The 21,807-nt window shown below is 48.7% G+C and overlaps 2 protein-coding genes across 7 annotated transcripts in view; one reads left to right on the forward strand and one right to left on the reverse strand.

Annotated features, from left to right (window-relative positions):
* Nucleotides 1-2,235: 2,235 nt before the first annotated feature.
* Nucleotides 2,236-17,836, reverse strand: nudt18 (nudix (nucleoside diphosphate linked moiety X)-type motif 18). 4 transcript variants are annotated; one of them, XM_041209162.1, is made up of 5 exons: nt 17,817-17,836; nt 11,354-11,467; nt 10,982-11,138; nt 3,688-3,901; nt 2,236-2,859 (listed from the first exon to the last, which is right to left on the reverse strand). In XM_041209162.1, exons 3-5 carry the CDS (start codon nt 11,132-11,134, stop codon nt 2,258-2,260), a joined length of 969 nt encoding a protein of 322 aa, XP_041065096.1. In that variant the 5' UTR covers nt 11,135-11,138; nt 11,354-11,467; nt 17,817-17,836; the 3' UTR covers nt 2,236-2,257. The 4 variants fall into 4 exon arrangements, with proteins under 4 accessions (XP_041065096.1, XP_041065093.1, XP_041065094.1 ...); XM_041209159.1 differs by lacking the exon at nt 17,817-17,836 and adding an exon at nt 14,922-15,003; XM_041209160.1 differs by lacking the exon at nt 17,817-17,836 and adding an exon at nt 13,299-14,104.
* A 501-nt stretch (nt 17,837-18,337) lies between these two features.
* The window catches only part of LOC121289587 (protein transport protein Sec24C-like), a 41,213-nt gene continuing 37,743 nt past the window's right edge, over nt 18,338-21,807 (forward strand). For 2 of the 3 annotated variants that reach the window (XM_041209156.1, XM_041209158.1), the window contains exon 1: nt 18,338-18,688. The gene's annotated coding sequence lies outside the window, so the exon portion shown is untranslated. The remainder of the gene's footprint in view (nt 18,689-21,807) is intronic. The other variant, XM_041209157.1, reaches the window with a different exon arrangement.

Here is a 21,807-nt window from a genome sequence, read left to right on the forward strand (position 1 = left end):
TTCACTCACGTATATGCTCACTCACACACATGTATACGCTCACTCGCATTCGTTCACTCACACATGTATATGTTCACTCATGTATATGTTCACACACACAAGTTCATTCACATGTATATGCTCACTCACTCACACATGTATACGCTCACTCGCATTTGTTCACTCACTCATCACACTCACACGTGTATACGCTCACTCGCATTCGTTCACACTCACTCATCACACTCACACGCGTTTGTTCACTCTCACTCATCATACTCACATGTATACGCTTACTCGCATTTGTTCACTCACTCATCATACTCACATGTATACGTTCACTCGCATTTGTTCACTCACTCCCTCTTCATACTCACACGTATACGCTCACTCGCACTCGTTCACTCACTCGCTCATTCACACATGTATACGCTCACTCGCACTCGTTCAGTCACTCATCACACATGTATACACTCACTCGCATTCATTCACTCACTGTCATCACTCACACGTATACGCTCACTCACATTTGTTCCTTCACTCACTCATCACACATGTATATGCTCACTTGCATTCGTTCCCTCACTCATCACACTCACATGTATACACTCACTCGCATTTGTTCATTCACTCACTAATCACACATGTATATGCTCACTCGCATTCATTCACTCACTCATCACACACACGTGTATACGCTCCCTCGCATTTGTTCACTCATCACGCATGTATACGCTCACTTGCATTCATTCACTCATTCATCACACACACGTGTATACGCTCACTCGCATTCGTTCACTCACTCATCATACTCACATGTATACGCTTACTCGCATTTGTTCACTCACTCCCTCTTCATACTCACACGTATACGCTCACTCGCACTCGTTCACTCACTCGCTCATTCACACTCACACATGTATACGCTCACTCGCACTCGTTCAGTCACTCACTCATCACACATGTATACACTCACTCGCATTCGTTCACTCACTCACACGTATACGCTCACTCACATTTGTTCCTTCACTCACTCATCACACATGTATACGCTCACTCGCATTCGTTCACTCACTCGCTCATCACACGTATACGCTCACTCGCATGCGTTCACTCACTCGCTCATTTCTCACACATGTATACGCTCACACATTCATTCACTCACTCATCACACTCACACGTGTATATGCTCACTCGCAATCGTTCATTCACTCACTCATCACACTCACACGTGTATACACTCACTCATATTTGTTCATTCACTCACTCGCTCTTCATACTCACACGTATACGCTCACTCGCACTTGTCCACTCACTCGCTCATTCACACTCACACATGTATACGCTCACTCGCTCATTCACACTCTCACACGTATACGCTCACTCGCTCATTCACACTCACACATGTATACGCTCACTCGCATTCGTTCACACTCACTCATCACATGTATACGCTCACTCACATTTGTTCATTCACTCACTCATCACACTCACGTGTATACGCTCACTCGCATTTGTTCACTCACTCACTCATCACACTCACATGTATACGCTCACTCGGATTTGTTCGCTCACTCACTCTTCACACTCACATGTATATGCTCACTCGCATTCATTCACACTCACACATGTATACACTCATTTACATTCGTTCACTCACTCACACAGGCATTCACTCTTTCATGTGTACGGTCAGTCGCATTCATTCAGTCACTCATTCAATTACACTCACATGTATATGCTCACTCTCATTCGTTCACTCTTTTATTCACCCACATGCATTCACTCACTCATTCACGCACTCACCCTCATTCATTCACTCTTATTCACCCACATGCATTCCCTCACTCATTCATGCATACTCACCCTCATTCGTTCACTCACTCGCATTCGTTCACACACATTCTCTCACACATGCATTCACTTGCTCCCGCATGCATTCTCAATTCCGCACTCCGTTATCTATACCCTTTCATTCACTTGCTCATGGGCCTGTCATACATTCATTCATGCCTGGTAGGAAACGTGTGCCTTCTCCATTTGTTCAACATCACCGCCAAGCAAAAGGCAAGGAATTGCCGAGGTGATGTTCTTCCAACCAACAGAGGCACCATTCTGTGTATTTTCATTTTTTTCTTCTGGTCAAGAGAAGAATGACAATGCAGTAACATTATTTCTGGTCTACCACAGGGCGAGAGTGTTCGGGTGATCATTTCATGGACTAACACCTAACCAACACAATTAAACCCCTCTTTATGCCTTCATTTCCCATGACACTTTAATTCAAAAATGGCACGACAGAAGAAAATGACAACCTCTCTAACAACTGAACTTTTAAATCGTCGTTATCTACTTTGTGCCAACCGTACTTCATGTTGTTGACATCCGGAGGGATCTGGCAGTATTTAGATTCCGTCTGGGCAAGAGTGACTAAGACATTGAAACAAACACCATCAGCCTTCCCAGGGACTGATCCGCTGTGCTGCAACCCCAAAATGCCATGAGTTTTCACCTTGAGCTGGCAGCCCATCGAGCACTCTTTGATGAGTCTGTAGATGGCTGCTTCTACGCTGCAGGACAGGTCAGCTGAGGATGAGCCACAAGCTGTCACAGGGAAATGAGGAAAGTGCTTATGGTTGGTCAACAGCCAGAGGTCGTTGTTTGTGTTGAGGAAGGCAGCCACTACTCTGTGGCAAACAATAGAACAGGGCAGCTCCACAGGTACAATCACTGGATGGGAAGCCTTCTCTTTGTGCTTCACAGCAAACGAAATGAGATTTAAGATGTCCCTGGCTCTGAGCGGAAGCGGTGACACTCTGTCCCACCATTTTGCCTGCAGGGATTCTGCATCGCTCTCTGAGGTGCTCTTCAAATTTCCTCCTGCAAATTGAACAACATCAGATAATGTCAACAGGGAACACTAAAATACAATCCCACTTTACCTATGTGTCAAATTCACACTTTTCTTATCGAAGCCACTTTAAGTCACTCGGAGTCCCACTCAAACCAATCTATGATTAACAACGCCGATGAAAACTGTAGAAATAAGTTTAAAGTCGCTAAGTGAAGACAAGAATTATCTCTGCAAAGCATTACCATGACAGAACCAAAGTAAGGTCAATATTAACAGAACGCTATTTACACAGACAAAAATTGAGTGTGTGGAAAAAAGACAGTGCGTACAACTGCGAACATGAGTCAATTACAAAATTATCAACGCAACTGAAGTTCTGGGAATTCCTCGTCAGATGGGAATGTGAAATCTGAAACACAAACAGATCAGCCATGATCTTATTGAATGGCGGAGCAGGGTCAAGGGGCTGAACGACCTACTCCTGCTTCTAGTTCGTATGCTTGTCTCATTGATTTTCTATTCACCGAAATAAAACAAATCCATTTGCTGCTCCAAGATCACATTCCCAGGACCCTAATTTTGAGCTATTGTTAAAGCGTTTCCAATTGACATTAAGCCTCTGCTATTTGGTGTACGAGAGTACGCAGAACACATTCTACCTGCACCAATTTTCTATGTCAGTATTACCACACTCAGTTTGTGCATTCCAAAAGGCACCTCACTCAGAAGAACACGCACTATCTTGCGTCCCCCCCACAACATATTCCAGCGAGTGCCGAGCAGCACCCCCCCTCCACCACTTTTGTCCCCCCCACACCATCCCCCCACCCCTCCCCAGAAGGAGAAATGCAAACCTGTAACTCTGGCCAGGAAAACGAAGCGGATCCATCGAGGCCCTCTCTCTTCGACACTCAGCAGGGTGTACGGCTCGCACTCCAAACCGGTTTCTTCTTGAACCTCTCTCTTCACGGCCTGGACGATCGTTTCATTTTGTTCCATCCTCCCCGCTGGCAGGTACCACTTGCCATAACATTCCTGCTTTGCCTCCTGCATCATCACCACTTCTTTCTGCACATGTAAACAAGAACGATCGGTCACACAGCCGGAAAATGTTGTCTCTACAAAGGGGGAAAAAGGGCCGGGGGGGGAGGGGGGGGGAAAGCAGCATTCAATGCGACCCTCAACCTAACAACTGCAAAACTGCCTTCACTGGCACTGCCTGCACCAACGCTGCCTGCACCGGCGCTGCCTTCACCAACGCTGCCTGCACCAACATTGCCTTCACCGGCGCTGCCTTCGCCGACGCTGCCTGCACCGACGCTGGCTTCGCCGGCGCTGCCTTCGCCGACGATGCCTTCGCCGACGCTGCCTGCGCCAATGCTGCCTGCGCCAACGCTGCCTTCGCCAACGCTGCCTTCACCAGCGCTGCCTTCACCAGCGCTGCCTTCACCAACGCTGCCTTCACCAACGCTGCCTTCACCAACGCTGCCTTCACCAACACTGCCTTCGTCAACGCTGCCTTCACCGGCACTGCGTTTGTCAACGCTGCCTTCATCGACGCTGCCTGTACCAACACTGCCTTTGTCAATGCTGCCTTCACCGGCGCTGCGTTTGTCAACGCTGCCTTCACCAACGCTGCCTTCACCAACGCTGCCTTCGTCAACGCTGCCTTCGTCAACGCTGCCTTCACCGGCACTGCCTTCGTCAATGCTGCCTTCACCGGCACTGCCTTCGTCAACGCTGCCTTCACCGGCACTGCCTTCGTCAACGCTGCCTTCACCGGCGCTGTCCTCACCAACGCTGCCATCACCGGCGCTGCCTTCGTCAACGCTGCCTTCACCAACACTGCCTTCACCGGCACTGCCTTCGTCGTCGCTGCCTTCGTCGATGCTGCCTTCGTCAACGCTGCCTTCACCGGCACTGCCTTCGTCAACGCTGCCTTCACTGGCGCTGCCTTCACTGGCGCTGTCTTCACCGGCACTGCCTTCGTCAACGCTGCCTTCACCGGCGCTGCCTTCACCAACACTGCCTTCACCGGCTCTGCATTTGTCAATGCTGCCTTCACTGACGCTGCCTGCACCAACACTGCCTTTGTCAATGCTGCCTTCACCGGCACTGCGTTTGTCAATGCTGCCTTCACCGGCACTGCGTTTGTCAACGCTGCCTTCACCGATGCTGCCTTCACCAACGCTGCCTTCACTAATGCTGCCTTCGTCGGCGCTGCCTTCATCAACGCTGCCTTCACCGGCGCTGCCTTCACCAACGCTGCCTTCATCGGCGCTGCCTTCGTCAACGCTACCTTCATCAACGCTACCTTCACCGGCACTGCCTTCACCGGCACTGCCTTCACCAACGCTGCCTTCGTCGGCGCTGCCTTCATCGACGCTGCCTTCACCGGCGCTGCTTTCACCAACGCTGCCTTCGTCGGCGCAGCCTTCGTCGACGCTGCCTTCGCCAACGCTGCCTTCACCGGCACTGCCTTCGTCAACGCTGCCTTCGTCAACGCTGCCTTCACCAACACTGCCTTCGTCAACGCTGCCTTCGTCAACGCTGCCTTCGTCAACGCTGCCTTCACCAACGCTGCCTTCGTCAATGCTGCCTTCACCGGCACTGCCTTCACCGGCACTGCCTTCATCAGCAGCAAGCTGGACTTTTCTAAAGCCCACACACCACCTTCGCAGGGCAGAGGTAATTCAGGAGTATCCAGGAATTCACCAACAATTCCACACCTTTGACTCTCTGCCAGGTTCCAACACAGTCATCAATACTGGAAGCTACATGTACACACAGCAGTTGTCGACATGAACATCAGCTGCCAGGGTATCGAACGCCAGGAAAGAAAACAGGACAATGAGGTTGCAAGTCTCGTTGATGAAACCTACTTTTCCATATGATTTTGTGAGCCTGTCTTCCAAATTAGATTCAACTCCGACACCCGTCATGCCCAACATGCCACTGACAATCACTGTCCAGTTGCATATATTACAGAATTGTCCATGGCATTACCGTGGAGAGAAATTTGGCATCGAGAAACACAAAAGCATCACCACGCCAGTAAGCCAAGCTCCTCGGAAGCCCTCAATATTTCTGACAACTCCTCTGCTCATGTGACAGCTTATCTTTCCTCTTCTCAGATGCTCTATTTTCACCATTTCTCTTGTGCTGTATAGACAAACCAAAGCTGGTTAAGGCAAATCAACTAAGAAACAGATCTATTCATCAGAGCAAGGCATAAGGAGCACTAACGGCATCCAGCACTCCCCTCTCTACGTATTTTATCCCTCCTAATTATTACAGCAGCACAAGTGTTAAGAGCTGCCAAACTGCTAACATCAACTTGCTTGCAGTTTTAAGTACTATTCACTAATGATGTTTCAGCCTCATGCAGTCATTTTTCACTCCCGGCTTGTCTTTTTTTCCTTAGAATAAAGTTCTGACAGGCTTGGCCCTCTGACACAAGTCAGCATACCTGACTCATAATGGCCGCTCTTGCATCGCGACATCTCATGCGACTCACTTCTGCCAAGCATTGCCTAGCGTTTATGATGTTTAGCCCGACTCCCTTATTGTGGTGAGATGGTGGATGCGGGGGGTGACAACATAAGCTGACTCGTGGAGTTTGGTTCAGTGAAAACTCAATTTAGCGTGTCAGTTATAAAGGCAGCTCTCAACTCTCGATATACCCCCAAGACTGTCCAAACCTTTCTGCAACACTCTCTTTTTCTATGGAGAGTCTTCTCATATCTGGTCCACAGTGATGGGCACATTACAGTTTGGTGATGCCTTTCTATCGCTGTTGCAATCACTCTGCTCTCTCTCTTTATTGAGCCCATCATAATATTGTTAGCAATGCTCTTATGTCTTCATCTTGTTTCCCCAAAAACTGTAAAAAATGCAGCTTGCTGCATGCTCTTCCCCTCATGCATGTTTGTGTGTCAAACACAGACTCTGAATACTTCACTATTCGAACATATTCCGTCCAGGACTTCCAAATGACAACTCCTTACCGAGGTTTTTGTGGATGGAACATACATGTACAGTCTTAAGGTTATGGATGCTAGTGGAAAATGATCCATTTATTCCTGTTCTCTGTTTTCGGTCCTTTAACCAATCGCCAATCCATGCTAATATATTATCCCCAATCCCGTGAGCCCCAATCTTATATGACTGACATTTTATTTTATTCATTCATGGGATGTGGATTTCGCTGGCTGGGGCAGCATTTATTGCCCATCCCTACTTGAACCGCTGCAGTCCATGTGGTGTAGGTACACCCACAGTGCTGTTCCAGGATTTTGACCCAGCGACAGTGAAGGAACAGCGATATATTTCCAAGTCAGGATGGTGAGTGACTTCGAGGGGAACTTCCAGGTGGTGGTGTTCGCATGTATCTGCTGCCCTTGTCCTGCTAGATGCTTGTGGTCCTGGGTTTGGAAGGTGCTGTCTAAGGAGCCTTGGTGAATTCCTGCAGTGCATCTTGTAGATGGTACACACTGCTGCTACTGTGCGTTGGTGGTGGAGGGAGTGAACGTTTGTGGATGGGATGCCAATCAAGCGGCTGCTTTGTCCTGGATGGTGTTGTTGCAGCTGCACTCATCCAGGCAAGTGGGGAGTATCCCATTACACTCCTGACTTGTGCCTTGTAGATGGTGGACAGGTTTGGGGAGTCAGGGGGTGAGTTACTTGTCACAGGAGTCCCAGCCTCTGACCCGCTCTTCTAGCCACAGTGTTTATATGGCTAGTCCAGTTCAGTTTCTGGTCAATGGTAACCCCCAGGATGTTGATAGTGGGGGATTCAGTGATGGTAATGCCATTGAACATCAAGGGGGCGATGGTTGAATTCTCACTTGTTAGAGATCGTCATTGCCTGACACTTGTGTGGCACGAATTTTACTTACCACTTGTCAGCCCAAGCCTGGATATTGTCCAGGTCTTGCTGCATTTTGGCATGGATTGCTTCAGTATCTGAGGAGGTGCGAATAGTGCTGAACATTGTGCAATCATCAGTGAACTTCAGACCTTATGATAGAAGGAAAGTCATTGATGAAGCAGCTGAAGATGGTTGAGCCTAGGACCCTACCCTGAGGAACTCCTGCAGTGATGTCCTGGAGCTGAGATGACTGATTTCCAACAAGCACAACCATCTTCCTTTGTGCTAGATATGTCTTCAAGCAGCGGAGAGTTTCCCCCTAATTCTCATTGACTCCAATTTTGCTAGGGCTCCTTGATGCCACACTTGAGCAAATGCTGCCTTGATGTCAAGGGCAGTCACTCCCATCTCACCTTGGGAGTTCAGCTCTTTTGTCCATGTTTGAACCAAGGCTGTAATGAGGTCAGGAGCTGAGTGGCCCTGGCGGAACCAAACTGGGCGTCAGTGAGCAGGTTATTGCTAAGCAAGCTTGATAACACTGTTGACGACCCCTTCCATTACTTTACTGATGATCGAGAGTAGACTGATGGGGCAATAATTGGCTGGATTGGATTTGTCCTGCTTTTTGTGTACAGGACACACTTAGGCCATTTTCCACATAGTCTAGTAGATGCCAGTGTTGTACTGGAACAGCTTGGCTTGGGGCGCGGCAAGCTCTGGAGCACAAATCTTCAGTGCTATTGCTGGAATATTGTCATAGCCTATAGCCTTTCCAGTATCCAGTGTCTTCACTTGTTTCTTGATATCATGTGGAGTGAATTGAATTGGCTGAAGACTGGCATCTGTGATGCTGGGGACCTCCGCAGGAGGCCGTGATGTATCATCCACTCAGCACTTCTGGCTGAAGATTGTAGCAAATGCTTCTGCCTTATCTTTTGCACTGATGTGCTAGGATCCCCCATCATTGAGGATAGGGATATTTGTGAGTTGTTTAGTTGTCCACCACCATTCACGACTGGGTGTGGCAGGACTGCAGAGCTTAGATCTGATCCGTTGGTTGTGGGATCGCTGAGCTCTGTCTATCACTTGCTGCTTATGCTGTTTGGCATGCAAGTAGTCCTGTTTTATAGCTTCACTAGGTTGACACCTCATTTTTAGGTGTGCCTGGTGCTGCTCTGGGCATGCCCTTTTGCGCTCTTCATTGAACCAGGGTTGACCCCCTGGCTTGATGATAATGGTAGAGTGGGTGAGATGCCGGGCCATGAGGTTATAGATTGTGTTCGAGTACAATTCTGCTGCTGCTGTTGGCCCACAGTGCCTCATGGATGTCGGTGTCTGGGACATTGTCTGTAAGATGTCTGTGAGGATGACTATGTCAGGCTGTTGCTCAACTAGTCTGTGAGACAGCTCTCCCAATTTTGGCACTAGCCCCCAGATGTTAATCAGGAGGACTTTGCAGGGTCTACAAGGCTGAGATTGCCGTTATCATTTCCGGTGCTTAGGTCGATGCTGGGTGGTCCGTCCGATTTCATTCCTTTTTTGTGACTTTGTAGTGGTTTAATACAACAGAGTGGCTTGCTGGGCCATTTCAGAGTCAACTACATTGTTGTGGGTCTGGAGTCACACGTCGGCCAGACCAGGTAAGGGTGGCAGATTTCCTTCCCTAAAGGACATTGGTGAACCAGATGGGTTTTTACAACAATTGACAATGGTTTCATGGTCATCATTAGACTTTTAATTTCAGATTGTTATTGAATTCAAATTTCACAATCTACCACGGTGGGATTTGAACCCGGCTCCCCAGAGCATTACCCTGGATCTCTGGATTATTAGTCCAGTTACAATGCTACTACGCCATCACCTCCCTTTACATGACACTTTATCAAACACTTTCTGAAAATACAAACATATTGGTTCGTCCTACTGGATTGTGTACAATATGGAGGTCAGAACTAGCTCCCGCTGTTTTCCTTACTGGTACATGAGGCCTCAATCACAACTGTCTCATTTCAAAAGGATACATCATGCTATAGCAGTTCCCAGAACCTCGAGTACTGTCCACAGTAAGAGGGACAGCCAGAGGGACAGAAGTGTCTTGGTATAAAAAGCCAGGACTATGCTTTGGCCAAACACACACAGGCTGACAAACAAAGCACATTAAGTATGTCGCCTGCTCCCCCAAGTCACACTGGATTGCACAAAGAGGAGTGTCTGCATTGAGATCCCAATCTACTCACTGACTCATATCGATCAGATCCCAGCTCTTACACTGTGCTGCAGTAGAAAGTGCAGGTTCTTCATCACCTCCATGGTTCTGATGTTACCCAAACCAAAACAACAACCTGCACCTTTGAGGGGAAAAAATTAATACTCCCAGAGGCATAAGGGAAATTGGATGCTGACTGAAGGCAGGAACGAAGAGTTGAACACTGGTCTCACAGGCAGGGTTTCAGCAAGTTTTGAAAGGAGAAGCCAGACACAGTCACAACATAGGATGCTCACAGCACAGAAGAGGCCATTCAGCAGGTTGCAAATTTCCTCTTTTCAGATAATGATCCAATTCCCTTCTGAAAGCCATGATTGAACCTGCCTCCACCACACTCTCAGGCAGTGCGTTGCACATCCCAGCCCCTCACTGCTGGAGGTTTTCCTCATGTCGCCTCTGGTTCTTTCGCTAATCACCTTAAATCGGTGCCCTCTGGTTCTCGAGCCTTCCGTCAGCAGCTTCTCCTGACCTACTCTATCCAGACCCCTCATGATTTTGAACACCTCTATCAAATCTCCTCTCAACCTGCTCTAAGGAGAACAGCCCCAGCTTCTCCAATCTATCTGCACAGCTGAAATACCTCAACCATTCTCGTGAATCCAATCGCATCCTTCTTAAAGCGTGGTGCACAGAGTTAGCCCAAACCAGTGTTTTATAAAGGTTCACCATAATTTCCTTGCTTTTGTACTCTACACCTCAATTTATTAAACCCAGGAATCCTTATGCCTAATTAACCATTTTCTCAGCCTGTCCTGTCACCTTTATATACTCCCAGGACTCTTTGCTCCTGCACACTCTTTGGAACTGTACCCTTTATTTCATGCGCATTGAGTTTGAAATTAAGCAACAGATCTTTCAGCTAGAGCAGTAAAATGGCACACAACAGCTCTTCAGATCAGCTGGGATACAGGGCTGTCTGTCGATAGGGCTGGGATAATGTGCAGCACACAGGTCTTGACCATTTTCCTATTTTGGCTGTGAAGGCCAGTGGGTCAAGAGGCTCTCCTCTTACCTGCTCGTTCAGTATGACTGCAGCGACGATGTAGCAAACTGTCTTCCGCACAGTTACCGGCACCACCTCCTCCAGAAGAGGTGAGTCGTACTCCTGCATCTCGATACCCCCTCCTTTCAAAAGTAGCTCCAGTTGATTTTCAACCGAGTCCATGGCTCTGTGAATGAACAGACATTTTAGAAACACCAGCTAACCACATATATAAAAAGAAATTCAAAAATGTATCATTTTGGTGTAAGGTTTAACACAACATATGTAGTAAAGGAAACACTAAGAGGCATGTTATAAATAGGCAACATGTTGCATCAAGGAACAACCCTTGTTCTTCAATGAGTCTGTACAAAGCCTTACAGAGCTGAGGGGCCTGTTTACCTGGTCTCAATTGGGGCATCAGTTTGGCACTCCAATGGAACTCAGTTCTGTTCCAGGAAGGGAAAATTCGAACAGGATTCCTGCTCCTGATTGCTATCCCACGAGAGTCAGCGTCTTGAAAAGAGGAGAGAATCCAGGTCAAAAGATTGAAAAGGCAATCACCACATGACAAATCTGATGAGAAAGTGATAGTTGAACTAGACCAAATATTTATCGCTAGTCCAAGCCCAGTACAAGGCAGAGATTCCGCCATAACTACTCACCTGCTGAATGCTCAAAGGTTCTCCATTATCGACAAAACTCAAGGCATGTGCATGATGGAAAACTCACCAGCTGCCCAGTACCTACAACACTCAATAGATTTGGCACCATGCAGAACAATTTGATCGCAGGAAGGTTCAGTTGAGGTTGGAGAACAGCCATGACCTTATTGAATGGCAGAATGGGCTTGAAGGGCCTACTCCAGCTCCTATTTCTTATGTTCTTACGAGTGGTACCCCTTCATTGGACTCAATATAAAGCTCCTTCCCACACCATGACTTTGAGTATGTATGACCTGTGGGATAAGCTGCAGCCACTGCTTGAGTAGCACCACCAGGAAGGATACAAGCAGCAATGTCACAGGAACAGCACTATCTCCAGGTTATACATCATGCTGATGCGGACATATATGGGTGCGGACTGTTCCATCAGTTTATAACTTAGCTCCATTATCACAAAGCTTGCAATAGTTCAAGTAGAGATCCAGCATTACCTTCTCAGGGCAACGAGAGGTTAGCCTTTGTGGCATCCAGAGAATAACTTTGAGAAAAACACAACGTGCACTGCAATTTGGGATTTATCCTGAAACAGTCAGAACAAGATGCTCTCTCACTCAAAATCCATTCTCCTTGAACCCCACATGGTAAGTTAGGAGCACTAGGGTGCTGACGGGTGAAAGCTTCAGGACATCAATGGACAACCAATGTCGTTCTGCCTGCAGTATATGAACAAGTGAAACAATATGGCCAAACCTGCAGATTGTACCTCCTTACATATTTCATGGAATCATAGAATAGTATAGCATAGGAGCTGGCCACTCGGCCCATCGTCCTTGTGCTGGCTCTTGAAAAGCTATCCCATAGCCCATTTATCCAATTCTCTTTTGAATGTGACCATTGAATCTGCTTCCACCATCTTTTCTGACCATCTGTTCCATTCCAGATCACAGTAGCTCGCTGTGCTACATCTACCTTTTTTGCCAATCACCTTAAATCTGTGTCCTTTATTAATCGACCCTTCCTCCGCTGAAAACAGTTTCTCTGCATTCAGTCTGCCAAAAGCCTTTATGACTTTGAACACCTCACTCAAAGCTTCCTCTTAACTTTCGCTGCTCCAAGGAGAACAATCTCAGCTTCTACAGTCTCTCCACGTTAACTTAAAAGTCCCTAATCCCAGGGACCATTATTGTAGATCTCTTTCTCATCGCTCTCCAAAGCCTCGACATCTTTCCTGGAGTGTGGTGTCCAGAATTGAGCATAAGACTCCAGTTGAGGCAGGTGATTTGGAGAGGCTTGAGATAGCTTCCTTGTTTTTGCACTCTACTGCGAATAAAAGTCCTGGGTCCTTTATGCTTTTTTAAACAGCTTCCTCAACTTGCCCTGCCACCTCACCTCCCGGTCTGTCTGTTCCTGCGCCCCTTTAACATTTTACCACTTTGTTCATCCTGACAAAAAAATACCGCTCCACAAATCTGCGTGTTAAATTACACCTGACCTGTGCCTGTCTATTTCTGCAGCCTGTTTCCAAAGAATATTAACATCACCCTCACTGTTTACCACAGTTCACCATTTTCTGTCACCCTGTAAGCTTTGAAATTATGCCCTGCATTCGCAGGTCCTGATCGTTCATATAAATTAAAAAGCAGTGCTCGAGTAATCAACCCCCGAGAAATACCACTGTATACCTCCTGTATGAAGATCAATTTTTCATCACGCCTTTCAACTTTCTGGCCTTGAGTCATGTTGATATCCATGCTGTTACTGTCCCTTTAATCCCACGGCCTTCAATTCTATTATGTGGTACTCTGTTAAATGTCTTTTGAAAGTCATGATACATATACCCTCATCAAACTCTCCATTCGTTGATCAAAGAACTCTTTATCAAGTTTGTCAAAGACAATTTGCCTTTAACAAATCGATACTGACTCACTTATTGGACTATACTTTTCCATACACCGATTCATTTATTTCCACGTTTTGATCTCTGAAAGCATTCTTGCCTGATTCAGAAGTTTGTGAGTTCAAGTCCCACTCCAGAGACTCAAGCACAAAAACCCAGGCTGATACTGGCTCCAGCGGCGGGCTGAGGGAGGGCTGCACTGTCAGAGGTGCCATCTTATCGCACAAGAATCTCCAGATCCATCATTTTGAAAGGGGATTTTTTAAAAAACTCATTCATGGGATGTGGGTGTTGCTGGCTGGGCCAGCAGTTATTGCCCATCCCTAGTTGCCCTTGAGAAGGTGGTGGTGAGCTGGACAGGGGAGTTCACCCCAGTGCCTCGAACAACATCTACCCCTCTCATGATCTGATCTGATTATGGGAGCTTGCTGCGTGCAAATTGGCTGTGGCGTTTTGCACATGCCAACAGCAACTGCACTTCATTGGCTGTAAAGCACTTTGGGTGGTGTGGAAGTGATGCAGATAGGCAGGTCTTCCTTTGTTATTCCCTTTCTCCATGTGTCATTTACCTAGCTCCCCCTTAAACGTATCTCATGCTAATTTGCACCGGATTGCACTATGATCTCTCAGCCATGCACAAATCCCTCCCCTCCCCACACCCCTCGACCCACTTCCTCCCACACTCCTCCCCTGCCCCCTCCACACCCACACTCCCTTCCCTCCCCACCCCTTACCCCACCTCTCCTACACCGCCCTACCCTACTCCCCATCCACACCCCTTCCCCCTACACCCCCCACCCACACCTCCCCTCCCCCCTACACCACGCACCCACACCCCTCCCCCTATTCCCCAACCCCTACTCCCCCTTCTTCCCCAACCCCTACTCCCCCACCATCTTCCCTCCCCATCCCCTCCCCCGCCCCTTTCCCCTAATCCCCCCACCCATGGCCCCTCCCCCTACTCCTCCTCCCCCACCTTCTTCCCCCAATCCCTACACCCCCACCTTCTTCCCTCCCCTCCCTCGCCCCTTTCCCCTACTCCCCCCATCCATGCCCCCTTCCCCTACTTCTTCCCCCCACCCCCTACTCCCCCTCCCTCCCCACCACCACCCACCCCCTCCCCACCACATCCCCTACACCCCCCACCCCATACACCCCCAAACCCTCCCCCACCCCCTTCTTCCCTCCCCCACAGCCCCACCCACCTTATTCCGCCCCCCCCCCCCCCCCTTCTCCACCCACCAGGCCTTGTCAATAATGAACTGCCTCCATTGAGGATGCAGCCAGGCCGGACCCGGGAGCAATTCCAGCATCGGCCTCGCCGCCTGGGGGGTGAGGGGGGGCCGGTGGAAATCATCCGCCCGCCTCCCCCTCCCCCTCCCCCTCCTAACCCCGGTTCTTCACTGACCATTCCATCCACCGCCAGGCCTCCAACAACAGGCCTCGGCCCCGTTGCCATGGGGACGCCGGCCGGACCAGCCCCGCCCCGCCCCGCCCCTCCCCCGATGTCATCGCGTCTGTGACCTCAGCCGGAGCGCGCCTTGCCATTGGCTCATCCAAGTGTCAATCAGCCGGCTCCTTTTCCCCACCCCCACCTGCCTGCCAGCCTTTGCAGCTCAACGCCCAGCCCAGCCTGCAAAATGCTCATCAAACCCTCATCCCTATTGGAGGACAAGCAGCCCAGCAGGGAGGTCATTCGGCCCCTCCTGTCTGTGCTGGATTGCCCCTCCAGAAGGGAAAAAACAGTTTAAAATGGTCAAATCCCAGTAAAAAACCAGCCAGACTGGCACCAGTCATACTGGAGTTCCATTTTAAGATGCACGAGTCCAGTTTGGACCATTTATTTTTTTAACCGGTCCCCTTCATTTCCAAGTTTTACTGGGGGTTTTTTTTCCCCTTTCGGGGGTGGGCTCCAAAGGAGTCTAGTGCCACTCGATCCTCTGCCTTTCTCCACCCCGCACCACCCCCCCCGCCCCCCCCAGTCGCCCTGCACATTTTTCCTTCCCCAGAAGAGACCGGAATAGGGTCGAGCAAAATTTTTTTTAAAATGCAAAAGTTGCGATAATCCAAATGTCCGAACACGACTTGGTCCAAAAAAACTGCCCCCCCCCCCCCCCCCCCCACCCCCACTACCCGTTCAAAGCAAAAGCTGGTCTGCCGCGCTGGCCCATCCTCCTCCCCCTCCCCCTCCTTCGAAACGTAAGTCTCAAGTTTTGGGAAATCTGCTGTTTCTTCAAATCTCAGAGGCCGTTTAAATATCGCAGAATGCTGCAACCGGCATGCGGACATTTGCGTTTACTGCCATTAAGCGTAAATTACTCAGGTGTCATAACCTCACCACGATTCATGAGATTAATCCATTTATTGGGCATTTTACTTATTGGTCATAAGTGGTTGTTGCATCTTTCTTTTTGGACTCTACCCTGCCTCTGACAAGCATATCACTCCTCACAGTCCTGCACTTAAAGATGGAGCTAGCAGTGAACTCACATAAAGCAAACCCCACCCCCCCCCACCCCTCAGAAAAAAAGGCAGTGGGTGCTAACTCTCCCGAAGTTTGGAATAGTGAGATCGACATTGTAATAAGAGCAAAATACTGCGGATGGTGGTGATCTGAAATAAAAAAGAAAGTGCTGGAAAGACTCAGCAGGTCTGGCAGCCTCTATAGAGAGAGAAAAACAGGGTTAAGGTTGCGAGTCCAATATGACTTCTTGGAACTGAATATTCAGTATCAATGTTAAAACTGGGAAGACGGTGGAGTAGCAGTAATGTCACTGGACTAGTAATCCAGAGGCTCAGGTTAATGCTCTGGGGACATAGATTCAAATCCCACCATCAATCCCACAATTGAATTTAAATTCAATTAATAAAATCTGGGATTGAAAGCTATAGTCTCAGTAATGGTGACCATTAAACTACTATCAATTGTTGTTGCTCCTTTAGGGAAGGAAATCTGCTGGTCTGGCCTACATGCGACTCCAGATCCACATCAATGTGGTTGACTCTGAAATGGCCTAGCAAGCCTCTCGGTTCAAGGCCAATTAGGGATGGGCAACATCCGCTGGCCTTGCCAGCGACACCCATATCCCATGAAGAATAATTTTTTAAAAATAGATTTTTTGAAATAAAAGCGAAAATGAGGGAAGTACTCAACAGGTCTAGCAGCATCTGTGGAGAGAAAGAACAGTTAGACTTTCAGGCTGTGCTTCATCTTAATACCTGTTGTCCCCTGAAGTGAATTTGGCTTTTCCCCAATCATACTTTATTCATTAAATTTGTAAAAGTACATTACCCACCCAGAAGGAAAAAACCAGTTCAGACCAGTACCCTTAGTTCCCAGTTTTTACTGGTGTTTCGTTTTAAGGTATACAAGACCAGTTCAGACCAGTACTCATGTTTCCCAGTTTTTCCAGTTTTATTGTTCTGGGTAACAGCCCATAGTGGAGGGGAGAGCTGGTGGTGTAGCAGTATTGTCACTGGTCTAGTATTCCAGAGACCCAGGGTAATGCTCTGAGGACTTGGCATTGAATCCCACCAAGGCAGATGATGAAATTTGAATTCAATTACAAGTCTAACGATGACCATGAAATTGCGGTAAGGACCCATCTGGTTCATGAATGCCCTTTGGGGAAGGAAACCTGCCCTCCATCCTTGCCTGGCCGATATGTGTCTCCAGACCCTCAGCAATGTGGCTTGTGAAATGGCTGAGCAAGCCACTCAATTGTCACCACCACCTTCTCAAGGGCAATTAGAGATTGGCAATAAATGCTGGCCTAGCCGGTGATGCCCACATCTCACGAATGAATACATTTTTTTTAATGAAGTTCGAATTTGACATTCCAGACTGCTCCCATTTCTGCTCAGCTCTGTACAACTGTGAGCTGCAAAGTCAACCGGTGAGAAAACTGAACTGACCTTTGGCCGTTACTGACAGATTTCTGCTAAGTACTCCCAGTGCTGATGGGAGGGTCGCTGACCTGAAACATTAACCCGGCGGACAAATTTTAGCTCTGTGCAAGTGGATGTGGTTTTAAAAATCAGCCCTCTGTTTCCCTCGCTCTCCGCAGATGCTCCCAGACCAGATGACTGAGTACTCCCAACAGTATGCGCTTTTATTGCAGATTTTCAGCGTCCCCAGTGTTTTGCTCTTCCGTCAGTGGTTTCTGTTTAGGTCAGGGCAACAAAGGATATGAGCCAAAGGCTGGGCAATGGCGTGGAGGTACAAATCAGCCCTGACCAAATCAAACTGCACCCCACAGGCTTTGCATAAGCCCAAGCACCCGGAAGGCCTTGGATTCCACACCTTGACTGCTGGTATGATGACGCCTTGGCTTGAAAGTGTGAACGACATCACTTGGCACTGACATCCCACTTTTGGGAAAAACTGCTGCCTGCCATCTTGAAGGGGAGACCTGCAATCTTCCGAGAAATCGCTTCACTTCAGCGCACAATGTCCGTGTCCTCGCGTCCTGATCTGCAACAGAATTTTAAAGATAATACTATTTTCGGAAATAAATCCAATTTGCACGCCCACTTAAAGAGCGAGAGCATTCTAATTAAATCAATTCTGCCCCCCACCATTGAGACTATTTATTTTTACCACCAGAACATTTTGCAAACACAGAGCTTGAAAACAAATGTGTTCCCTCTTTAAGAAGCTGATGTGCCCCCCGTCTCTCTCTCTCTCTCTCTCTCTCACACACTCTCTCTTTCTGTGTAGGTCTCTGACGACATCTGCACTGAAGTGCTCGATTCCCTGCAATGTGACACTTGTGCAGTAGCACGGCAACACAAAGGCATAGGAAGTGAATCCTACCAAGGTCAGTCACTTGCAGCTCCCCTTTGCTGCTTTAAAACAAGCGATTGGTGGATATGGAAGCTGACCATTCCCAGATTAAATGTTGACGATGACTCTGAAGTGCGCAGCACCACTGATGTGCAGCAGATCAAGTGGCCAAAAGCAGCAATCGATGGAGAATTCAGGCCTCTCTCTTCATGAAAGGATATGTTGGTGGCGTGGATGTGTTTCTCGATGTATCTCTCTCGTTATGTAGGTACAGAATTGTTCAACTGACCGGTCTGATTTCTGTGAAGCAGCTTTCGATCGTGGGCTCCAGTAGATGTGATAACAGGAACTCTGCACGCTAGCAGGGTGTTGACTGTCCTCCTGCTGAGGTATTTTACCAAGCTCTGCTCCTGACCCCATACCCTCTCCGTCACGAGACTGTCCCTTTCCACTTCTGCCACCCACCCCTGCCCCAGTTTATTTGCTGCTGAAACCCTCATCTATGACTTTGTTACCTCTAGATTTGTCTTGGCTTGACCTCTAGACTCCAGGGAGGTGGTGTGGTATAGTTACTGACTAGCATTTCAGAGACCCATGGCAGTGCTCTGGGGGACCCGGGTTCAAATCCCACCGTGTTAGATAGTCAAGATTTGAATTCAACAGTAAAAAACCTGGAATTAAACCATGAAAACCCATTGCTGATTGTTGTAAAAAAACCCATCTGATTCACTAATGCCCCTTTAGGGAACAAATCTGCCATCCTTACCTGGTCTGGCCTACATATGGCTCCAGACCCACACCACAGCAATGTGGTTGACTCTTAAATGCCCTCTGAACAAGGGCAATTAGGGATGGGCAATAAATGCTGGCCTAGCCAGCAATGCCCACATCCCACGAATGAATAAAAAAATTCCAGTCCAGTCCTGGCCACCTCCCCTCTGCAAACTTCAGATCATCCAAAAACCTGCTTCCTGCATCCCAACTGGCGACAGGTTCCATTAGTGCATCTCCCACCTGCTGCCTGCATCCCAACTGGCGACAGGTTCCATTAGTGCATCTCCCACCTGCTTTGGCTCCTGGCCCTGGTACAGTTTCCAACTTGAAATGCTCACTGTTCATGGTCTCATCTCTCCCTATCTCTAATCTCCTCCAAGTCCCATGACCCTCAGGTTTCTACGCACCTCCAATTCTGGTCTCTTGCACATTTCCCTCACTCCATTAGCTTCAGCTGCTGTGGTCCTAAATTCTGGATTTTTCCCTTAAACCTCTCTGCTTCTCTCCCTCCTTTGTGACACTCCATAAAATCTATGGGTGGAGTTTTTTGTTCCCCCGCTGGTGGGTTTGTAGGGAGGGGGGTGCGGTGGTGGGTGACTGTAACATTTCTCGGATGGGCCTTCCCACCCACACTGACCTCTCTGCAATTATACACTTGGATGGGTGAGGCCTAGGCTGACCCGTAGGCCCTTGCATCAATTGAGGCCCTTAAGTGGCCAATAGTTGACCACTTAAGATCCTCAATTTTCAGACTGGTGGGAGGAGTTCAGGGGCAGAGGGGAAGACAAAAAATGAATCATGTTAGCAGGAAGGGACCCCCAACCTCCCCCCCACCACCACCTCCCCACCTCCCCACTTCCCCCCCTACCTCCCCCCAACCACCACCTCCCCAACTCCCCACTTCCTCCCCTACTCCCCCCAACCACCACCTCCCCACTTTTCCCCCAACCTCCCCCACCCCCACCACCTCCCCACTTCCCCCCCAACCTCCCCCCCACCCCTCCACCCCCCAAATCCCTCCCCCACCAACCTTCCCCCCTCCACCCCCACCGACTTCCTGCCCAAGGCCTGAACATGGTTCATTTTCGGCAGGCATCTCCATCAGCACCTCCTTTTAACATCCAGCACCCTCTCGAAAGCTCTGGCTCCAGTGAGGGCTCCCTCACCTCCCCCCCCACCGCCCCACGCCTCTCTAGCAACATCCGCAACCTGCTCTGCCTGCTCCCCTGAGCCTCACCGCCCCTCACTGCTCTGACCATCCCCACCCCCCCACCCCACCAACACTTAGCTTGTCCTGAGAATTGGGGACCGCTTGCAGTCCCAGTCCTGTCCACTGCAACTTGTGGCGCTGCTGGGCCAAGAGAGCTGTTGGCCAATCAGGTTAGCCAGCAGCTCTTCCTCCCGAGTGAGGGGGCAGAAGTCCCATCTCCAGCCAATTAGCGCTTGTTGCAGCGTTAAATGACTGTTCTCCCCCAACTCCTTGAATGCCAGGAAGGGAAACCCCGCCATCCTAAAAATCCTGGCCCATGTCTTGTGCCGTACTTTTGGGTGTCTGACCTAATATCTCCTTATGAGGCTCAATGACCCCTTTTGTCTGATTTATTTGGCCTCACTTAATGGGTTTTCTTACCATGTTAAAGGCGCTGTATAAATGCAATTGATATTTGCACAATCGTTCTGATCTGATTGTACAAAGGAAATGTGAGAGACCTCTCGATTACACAATGCACAAAACACAGAGGAAGGGGAAATGCTGGAGAAACCGAGCTCATGTCTCAGGTCTGTGACACGACCTCTCTCCACAGATGCTGCCTGGCCTGCTGAGTATTTCTGGCAGCTCCTGTTTGTGTTTCAGCTTTCCAGCATTCACAGTAATTGGCTTTTACAAGCAAGTAGACCATGTAATGGACCACCCCCTCACTGCTGGCCTGCCTATGATCACTCATTCAGACTGGGAATCCGACTTGGGAGTCCAGGGCCGAATGGCCTTGCACAAGGTTGCACGGCGTATGAACTCATTGAGTCGGTGAGTTCAGTACACCAGCTGATAGGGCACTGAGCTAATGCATTTGGGGAAGTCAAGCAAGGCAAGGAAATACACAATGGCTGGTGCGATACTGAAAAACATAAAGGAACAGAAGATCCTTGGAGCCCATGTCCACACATCCCTAAAGATAGCAGGACTGCAGATACCAGAAAACATACAGGATAATTTCTTTGGATAGTTGAGCCATGCGAATATATGAACAGGAGGTGATGCTAGAACTGGATAAAACAACTGGTTTGGACCAGAGCTGGAGTATTATGTACAGTACAGGTCAGCGCATTACAGGAAGAATGGGATCGCACTTGAGTGGGTACAGAGGAGACTTATGGAGGGTGTTCCCAGGAATAGTAGCGACGGGAAAAAATTGGACACGCTGGGGTTGTTTTTGTTGGAATGGAGAAGGCTGAACGCAGATTTAATTGAGGTGTATAAAATTATGATTTTATGGGGACTTGACAGGGTGGATGTTGAGATGATGTTTCCCCTTGTGGGAGAGACTTGAACTAGGGGGCCACTGTTTAAAAATAAGGGGTCTCCCATTTAAGACGGAGATGAGGAGAAATCTTTTTCTCTCAGAAGGTCGTGCATCTTTGGAAGTCTCTGCCCCAGAGAGCGATGGAGGCTGGGTTGATGAATATTTTTAAGGTAGAGATCGAGAGGTTCTTGACTGACATGGGAGTCGAAGGA

The sequence above is a fragment of the Carcharodon carcharias genome, chromosome 17 (genome assembly GCF_017639515.1).
Source record: "Carcharodon carcharias isolate sCarCar2 chromosome 17, sCarCar2.pri, whole genome shotgun sequence".
In the NCBI taxonomy this organism is placed as follows: Eukaryota; Metazoa; Chordata; class Chondrichthyes; order Lamniformes; family Lamnidae; genus Carcharodon; species Carcharodon carcharias.

Coding starts and splice junctions, on each gene's coding strand:
- nudt18 (XM_041209162.1), bottom strand. CDS start 11,134: ATGGACTCGGTTGAAAATCAACTGGAGCTACTTTTGAAAGGAGGGGGT. Junction 3,902..10,981: donor CAGTCATACTGAACGAGCAG/GTAAGAGGAGAG, acceptor TTACATGTGCAG/AAAGAAGTGGTGATGATGCA. Junction 2,860..3,687: donor TTTCCTGGCCAGAGTTACAG/GTTTGCATTTCT, acceptor TTCAATTTGCAG/GAGGAAATTTGAAGAGCACC.